General features: G+C 40.9%; 1 protein-coding gene across 1 annotated transcript in view; it reads right to left on the reverse strand.

Moving 5' to 3' along the window:
- Positions 1–2916: 2916 nt before the first annotated feature.
- Positions 2917–8946, reverse strand: part of tnfaip8l3 (tumor necrosis factor, alpha-induced protein 8-like 3) — a 26454-nt gene continuing 20424 nt past the window's right edge. Inside the window, exon 2 of the mRNA XM_015953907.3 lies at positions 2917–3997. Coding sequence (XP_015809393.1) covers positions 3435–3997 — 563 coding nt within the window. The 3' untranslated portion in view covers positions 2917–3434. The remainder of the gene's footprint in view (positions 3998–8946) is intronic.

The raw sequence follows: 8946 nt of genomic DNA on the forward strand, positions 1-8946 counted from the left end.
GACTCTTGTTGTGATTTGGCACTATATAAATAAAATTGAATTGAATTGAATTCAATTCAATTCAATCTGCTTATCTGGGGTCAGGTCGTAGGGGCGGCAGCCTAAGCAGAGAGGCCCAGACATCCCTCTCCCCAGCCACTTGGAGTCTTGATTATCTTTTCTTTTTTCTTTTAAAAAGGTGAGATTACAGTCCCTCCAGAGTAAAACATTGTACCACAAGCAACCTGGCATATTTATTAAAGGTGCGTTTTAGGAAAGGAATGTAGAAATAAGCAGGAAATGACAAAAAATGGTAAAAATAAGATGCAAGTTGGAGGATAGAAATAACAAGGACCGGTGACAAGTTATGTTTAAAGTGACAAAACATAACTGGAGTATTTGTGAATTAGTCATGTATGAATGAAATTAATTAGCTTGATTTGAATAAGTGTGATGAAAAGGGGAACAAAGAGTGGGAAGAGAGGAAGGGTTGATGTTCAGATAAGGTTAGATTTCGTGTGATTAAGGTGTAGTTCTGTTCCCACTGTTCTCACTTACAGAAACGTTTATAATTATTTGAGTAGAAATACCTCATTTGTGCTGCAGGGGGAAGCTGAAGTCCGCTTCCATCCTAAATGTGTGTGTTAAGTTGCTGCTGTTGCCTAATTTATACCAACATGGATGTCTGGGGAATTTGAGTGGAACCATGTGGACCCCCCCCCCCCCCCCCCCCCCACACACACACACACAGAAGAACTAAGGGAAAATGCAAATTCTATAAGCTGGTTCAAACTCAGAACTGTAGGAGACATTTGAACATGAAAACAGCCATCATTTTTAAATGAAAAACTTGGCACATATTGAGTGTAAATATGTATTTATGAATTCGATCTTTAGTTAGAAGCTGCTTGGATACAATTCCTCTAAACGTCCGGAATGATTTGTTTAGTCTCACTATGAGAAAAGAAGGTCAAAGGTCATTGGGATTAAATCAAGTTTAATTTTATTAACAACACCTTCATTCCTAAATACTACGAATATGCTGAATAACAGTACGTGAATTTGAGGTCAAATGGGTGTTTAGAAGGTGGGTGGTCTGCCTTTTCTGTAAAGAGACATAAAACTAAAATATTCTCAACTGGGTGCCAACACTTTTCTGCTGGAGTCATACCAAACCACCAGTAATATGTTTTCCTGCTTTAGGGAGTAAAACAGAGCAGAGTGCATCTAATGAATCAGAAACCACTGAGTTTTCTGCTCCTTTCATAATATGCATGGCCAAATCCTTGTCTGGTTTGGGTCAAATGAACAGAAATGAAATCTCTTCACGCACCATTTATAACTTATTTCTCTGATCCAATACATCTGTGCCTCTTTCTGCTTTCTCCTCAAAGACCACTTCATAAAAAGGTGGAGTCTTGTCTGACCTTGTCGACATTTGATTTGTAGGCTTTAAAATCAGATAAACAAGCAACTCAGCTGAGCCTCAGCTAGGCTTTTCCTCCTCAGATGTGTAGTTCAATGATTCTTCTGGATATAAACAGCTCATTTTCTCATTTGAAACCAAGTTGAGGAGACAATTTCTTCATCTCAGAGGGAGGAGAAAATGTTTGAAGCTGGAGAAGTCAGTTTGAGCATAAAGCAGCAAAGAATTAACTGTGAAGTGAAACCAAACCTTCATGACACCCATTAGTGGTTTGTTCAGTGTGAAAGTCACTGATGGTGTTTGACTGCTCTTTTTGGTGTTTTTTTTAAATCTACTAGTGTGTCTCCTTGCTGAGTGTGCAGATCTACCTTGTGTTTTGTCTTTTTACCTGAAATTCCTGCAGAATTTGTTCAAAGGCTTTAGTTTGTTACTGTGTTTTTTTAATCCAGTAAAAACTTGAATTACATTTATTTTTGGAAATTTGAGGCAAAATTCTGGTCAGTGGAAAATCAATTACAATATTTTATCTTTATGTGTGTGTGTGTGTGTGCGCGTGTGTATAAATTTGTACGTCAGAACATATTTGCTTGACAACACTCATCTCCTCAGAGGAAAGGAAATTAATTTGGATGAACCCAACCAAAGCTCAGAACTGGAACCTGCTGGTAAACCAATGCACTGTCCTAAAGGAAGAGTGTGTTGCCATACGTGAGCACTAGGAAACAAACTCCTGCTGTATAAAAAAAGGATCTTCAAGCTCAACTTGCATCCGCGGCGGCCCGTGAGTGAGCCAAATTCTGCAGAAGTGTTTTGTGGTCCGATGCGATTTGAGATTTTGAAGATTGAATCATTTTGGCAACTTTCCGCATGTTTGGGGGAGTCAAGAGGAGGCTTTAATACCAAAAACCACTCAAACATGGTGGTGGTAGTACTGTGCTTTAATGTGCTTTTTGATGTGCTGCACAAGTAACAAAGAAGGAAAACTACTTTAAAAACCATAAATTCATCTGAATTTCTCAGATGGTTCAAACATGTGCAGTTTGATGTTTCAACAGAAGAAAATTCCAAATAATCAAAACTGACTTCTACTGGGAATAGACTGGCTAACATGAAGCTTCTGGGATGGCCTTCCCAAAATACCAACCTCAGCGGTGCTAAAAAAAAAACAAGTTAACTGTTTAAAACCTGAGTCTATGCCAGAAAACCAACTGATTTTAATGAATTCGGCAAATTCTGTCAAGGAGGCAGTCTGAATTTAGCCAGAAGTTTTTTGATGCTACATAAACACTGGACAAGCTTGCTAAAGAACATTTTACCAAACATTAATGGAGTTGGTAATCGTTAGGAAGTAACGTCAATAATCATTTCACTGAGGAAATCCACCCTTTGATTGCAACTGTATCATCTATCTGTCCAAAATCTAAATTAACATCGTAATTTGGAGAAATTATAACCATTAAACAAAGATGTGACGGTCCTGGTATTTAACCGTGGGAATGAATGTACAACAGTGATTTAAAGAAACCTTTAATAAAAGATGAGTGTTACACCTTTTTTGAAAAGACTGACACAAAACATACATGAGATAGTTGGTTTTATGTACAGACAGTACACAGATTATTCAAATCCCACACAGACAAGAGACACACTCCCACAAAACACACTGACTGTTTACTACGATTGGTTATCCTCCATTTCCAAACACCTCAATGTTGCTTTTTTTGGCCATTGATACCGTACATTTCAGCACACAAAGGGGATGCATGATGCATAAAATGTGAAGAAGGTTGTCCAGGTTTGCAGCAATGATCCAGTGAGTGAAAAGAGTCTAAAAATTGAACCACAGCAGCAGGATGTTACAACAACCTCCATGGAAACGGACCGGAAAGAAACCGGAAGACAAAAGCGATAAGAAGGTAGAGGATGTAGCTGTCATGGGTGAGCAGGTGAAAAGGAAATGGAAGGAGGCAGGACACACCAGCAAGAAAAAGAGCAAGTGGAGAAGGAGCAAGAGGGAAAGTGCAAGAGGTTAAAGCGTTCCTTCATCCAGCAGTTTGTTGATGCCGTTGCAGATTTTTCTCAGAGAGAGTCTGTACTCATCTCCATCTCCATACAGCTCAGCCAGGAACTCCCCGTGAGCAAAATGGTTGAAAACGTGATCGATGCGGCCATGTGAGCGTGCGGTCAGATGCTGCTCGACCAGGGCGTGAAGCAGGTCCCTGCACTCCAGCAGGAGCTCCGACAGAATATTCCTGTCAAAGGTGTACTCCACCTCATAAAACGACACTGCAGTCATGGCCGCCTGGTTCATCTTCTTCTTGAAGCGCTCCACTGTGTCCAGCTCATCTGGGCTGAACTGATGGTTTCGGTATAAGATTCCAATCTTCAGGGCGACCTTGATGACGTCTTTGATGATCTTGTGGGCCTCCTTCTTGCTCTTGGTGAACTCCCGGGATGTTTTGTAGAGCTCGTCTAAGATCTCACTGCTGGTGTCGTCTGTCAGCATGTTGGCCACCGCCATGGTCGCCATCTTACTCAGGATCTTCTTTTGGGCCTGCAGGGCCAAGGAGCGAGAGTTGAAATTCTCTTGCCCTGAAGGAAAGAAAGAAAAAAAACTCTAAATTACAACACAAAAAAGCCTGTTCTGTAATTGTGTTGAACCCTTAGAAATGTAACGTGTGTGCAGTCTTCAAGACAGCATTGTTTATGAAACTTCTACACATTTTTGCGCATGTTTATACTACGGGAGTTTTCCGCTGCCTTTAGCATTCAGTATGTTTTCATATAACAGCTGAAATCCATCTGGATGAACGTGCACTTGAAACTCAGCTGACCCACTGCAATACAAACACACATCCTCCTTCACTCCTTTTCTAAACATTTCTTTGACCTTTTGTTCAGGATTTTGTGATAAATGGTTCAATTATAAGCAAATGCTTGAATAAAAAAATCTTTATCACATAATTAAATGTTGTGTCGCTTGGCAGCAGTTTCAAAAGATTTCATTAAAGGATGTTCAGTAAAATACCAGTAATTGTGCCTTTGGCATGAAAAAAACAAAAATACTATCTAATTCAGTACATTTTCAGATAAACATCTAGTAAAAGTGCCATGTGGTGCTTTGTCAGTAATAAGTGAAAGCGAACTTGCACAGAACCAGAGAAACTGTGACAAGGAATCCACCAAACGAGGTGCTGCCACATTCTGCAGCAGGGCGTTGGCCTTGAGCTGACTGTGGTTTAGCCTGCTGGCAACAGGGGGAATGACTAGCTGCCCTCGCTAATATCAAACAGCTGTGCCCTGATAAGAATCACTTTGCAGAAATTAAAATAAAAAATCTACAAATGCAGAAGAAGCACTGTGTTGTGTTTTGTGTCCAAATACAGTCCCAGTTTATCCCAGAGTTGAACACGAAAGGCTCCTCGTGTTCTTATGCAGCGATGCCAGTGGGCTGACATGTGTCTGAGTGAGTGTGAGGGTGGACGGGGGGTTATTTAGGTGCCACCCAGCTTCAAATTACACACCAGATAACTCCTATTATGATTAAAGGCGAAGGAAGAGGCATCATTTTTCTCTCCCTTCTCCCTGGGCACGTTGTCAACCTCCTCCTCCACATGTCTGTTCAAAGGGAGAGTAGGAAGACAGGATGGGGCTGCTGTTGCCCCGTAGCTCAAAGCTGCAGCCAGCTCAGATTCAAAGAGGAACACCTGTTTTGTTGTCATTATAATTAGAGTAAACTAAACCAGTCTTTGACCGTTCAGGATTTCCACCATCACATTATCTACGTGCTCTTTTAATTGTTTGAACACAAACATACAAAAGACTCTGGAAGCTTCACCGCTGCTGTGGGAAACCTAATACGTGGCATTTCACATGAATATAGAGAGATGACATTTCATGTTTGTGTGTCTGAAGCTAAATGACATTTCATGAAATATAATTAGCCCTCCATGACATTTAACAGCAAATAAGGCTAATTCTTTTGTCTACAGATTTTTCCTCCAATATGCGAAATCTGATCCTGTCACCCATCCATCCACCCACCCTCATGATGTGTAAATGAAAGAAAAAATCACTGTGGTTTATCATATTATTCCATTCCACAACAAAAATTATCTTTAGATAATTGTGCATTTTGCCCCTTTCCCCTCAAGCCTAGTAAAAAAGAAATTATTGTATTTGACTGAAACTCTCAAAGTTATCAGTTAACCTCCAACTGACTTCTCAGTTCATGATAGCTGCTACTGCTATTGACTTTAGCAAACACCAAAAACCTCTTTAACCCTGTAAATTCTACATATGGTTCAAGCACAAGTTCAGCTTTACTTGTATGGCGCATTCGCACAGCCAGGTGGTCAAACAAAGTGCTGTACACCATCATAAAATCACCTAAAGACAGAAGTAAAACCAACCCTATCAAACATATTCAAAACAATTGAATCAGAGAAAAGTACCCATAAATTGAACAAGTCAAAACTGAATTAAAAAGGTACCCAGCTATGACCTTTCATTGTAAATTAAGGCGAAGGAGAAAAGTACGATTTCAGTTGACTCTTAAAACTGTCGAGCAAGGGAGTCTGTTTGAAACCTGCTGGGAGTTCATACCAAAGCATCAGGGCCAGGACCGGGAAGGCGTGACTCCCTCTTGATTTGAATCTGTGCATTGGAACAACCCCTGGTATGGTGACAAAAAAGTGGTGTTATAGTTAAGTGTCCTCCCTAATGCATACAGTGCTATTGTACTCACTAACTACCTGTTGCCCTTCAGTAAAATCTAATCAGAAATGATCAGAAAGTAATAATTATACATAAATCTAAAACCGGGCTGGCCAGCTCACCTTATGGATGAATCTCAGTCAAAACTTCATCTAACGCTGCACATTAATGTGGCAGGAGCTGCAACTTTCAACACTTATGTACTAAAAATAAAGAAAAACTATTTTTTAGGAAACTAGATTTGTTTTTTTTATTCTTTTTGCCAAGTAAAAGTATATCCTGACTTATAATATAATGTAGCACAGCCAACATAAAGGACTAGGAGTTTGATTTCAACAAACATAATGGGGACTGTAATACCAATGCCCTATACACTGGCACTACTGGTTGCTGTTGCGGGTGGTGGTCTTTACGTGTGTTTAAAAGAATTGCAGCTTGTGTTTATTTCCGATGATGTTTATTATTTTGTCTTGTTCCAAAATGTCCATGATCCATTTACAGCAGTTAAAGTGGTTTTCAGTGAATGCGTTACTTGCCCCAATGACAATCCGCAGAGTCCGTTACACCCAGCCACAGTCCTCGCCACACAGTAAAAAACTGTTTGTCCCATCCAGCAACACCTGAGTCCAATCTGTGTTGGCTTAAGTAGGCTGGTGCTTCCACAAGCAATTAACCAATAACATGAGGCAAAGCCTCCTCTCAAGTGCGCAAAAAGAAATGACACATATGGCTCCTACAGGGACATATTATGCAAAACTCACCTTTTGCATCCTTTTGTGATGCCATGTGAGTCTCTACTGCTATTAAGACTCCAAATGTGTCAAAGCTCCACCCTTCAGCTTTCTGTCAGTGTTTGGTTATAGGAATTATGTGCGTAAAACAGGCTGTTTAAAAAAGCCTCCTTTTGTGACATCACAAATGAGGAAATTAGCATAGATTTACTTCTCATGCACATTAGAAAGCTGCTGTTGGAGGAGCAGCGGCTCTACTCCAAGTCCCTCCAGGATATCAGAGCTTCTCAACTTATTGACCCTTTGCACGTGACGTCACACCACTCATGGGATCCCCCCTTCACCACAGTGGATGGCAAATAGACTGTTTACACACATTGAAACGCCAGTGAAGCTAGTCAAAACAAACCAGTTTGTTGCCTTTTATCACTTTAATTTAGTTGATTTTACAGTAAAATGATGTCAGCTTGCTGCGTGGTTGGCTGCCGTAACAGACAAGGATGTAATACCAACTCGTTATTTATTTTTAAAATAACTTTAATGGACACTGAGGATGGAGATGAACTTCATTTTTCTCCGTTAAATAATGAATTTTTCACACATTTGTGTGATTTAAGTGCAGCGGATAAAAGTTCCTCGGTGAGTTTCCGCATGGACGCTGTATTGAGTAATGCATGATGGCTGCACGCGCCCGGTCTCCATTTAAAAAATGTGATCTGCAAATTCTGATCAACGTCTTTCAGAACGGATCAAACCAGTTGACTGCCGCTGCTACTGTGGAGTCTGTAGAGACTCTGAACGGAGCATCATGTCGCCTCTCCCTCCCTTCTCTCACAGTGTGCAGGCATGCAGCAGCAAACATGTAAACAAACATGTCTGCTGAACTTCTTCGCTGTGACAACTGATGTAAAGTTTTCATCCTACAATGAAAAATACGACGCGGAGGACACTCGTTATTTAATACGAGTTTTAAAGAAGTAGCTCTGAGCGTGTGAGGTGAGTTTGTAAGAAATAAAAAACACGTCAAACACAACACTCGTCTGTATGAGAGTGCGCCGCGCAAATCATAGGCATGAATATGTAGACGCCCCATTGGGTGCTGGAGAAAGTAACAGCGTCGCCGCCATGTTAGATGGGTCTCCTCACTCTCCAAAATCAATGCAGAGTGAGCAACTATTCCCCTTTCTGTGCAGCCTACAGTTACAACAACCAGCGTACAATAGAAAACAGATCACTAGTGACTTTTCTAGTCTACCTGATAGGATTTTATATTTAATATTTATATTTATTTAATTATATTCATATTGTATTATTCATGCCGCACGTTGTGTTTGATTTTGTGAAAAAGCTTGATAAAACGTATTTTTTAGTTGGGTAATCACCTTCTTCAGTAGAAATGAATGCACTGGTGGGCCCTAATCTATCTAAAATGGCTGTCTGCCACTTTGGCATCTCCAATAGACAGCTACAGTCGACGGAGCATCTACGTATCTAATAATAATGTACTGAAAATTAATTGAATGGAGCCATTCAAAACAGTGAACCGTACTGTTACACCCCTACTTGTCATGGTCTGCATCCTACGTCCCCCTCATGTGTTCTCCAGCCCCCGTCTAGGTTCCCCTTATGTGTCTCCTTGTGTTCCTCTTATGTCTCGCTCCTTGTGTTCCTCTTATGTCTCGCTCCTTGTGTTCCCCAACCCCTCCAGGTGTCCCTCTAGGATCCCCCTCATGTGTACCCAAGCTTCCTGTGCCCCTCTTTGTCCCCAGCTCCCTCCCGGTCTCCCTCAGGTCTCCCCCAGTCATCCCTCTGTAGTTTTTCTATAGGTTCAGCTTTTCATTTTATTAGTCTCCTTTAGTGTGTGTTTCCTTCCCCACTTGTTAATTAGTCTCCCTTACTCCTCGGGTCATTAGTTGTTTGTTCTTTGGTTTTCCTGTGCCCTTAGTCTTTTAGGGTTTTAGGTTTCATTTTGAGATTTGTAGGGTTAGGGTTTATCCCCTCTGCTTGGTTTTGCCTTCCCATTTAGTTAATTGATTTCACCAGTCTCCCCTCAGTTCTCTCTCCGCACGCACCTGCTCCTCGTCTCCCAATCAC

The sequence above is a fragment of the Nothobranchius furzeri genome, chromosome 9 (assembly GCF_043380555.1).
Source record: "Nothobranchius furzeri strain GRZ-AD chromosome 9, NfurGRZ-RIMD1, whole genome shotgun sequence".
In the NCBI taxonomy this organism is placed as follows: domain Eukaryota; kingdom Metazoa; phylum Chordata; class Actinopteri; order Cyprinodontiformes; family Nothobranchiidae; genus Nothobranchius; species Nothobranchius furzeri.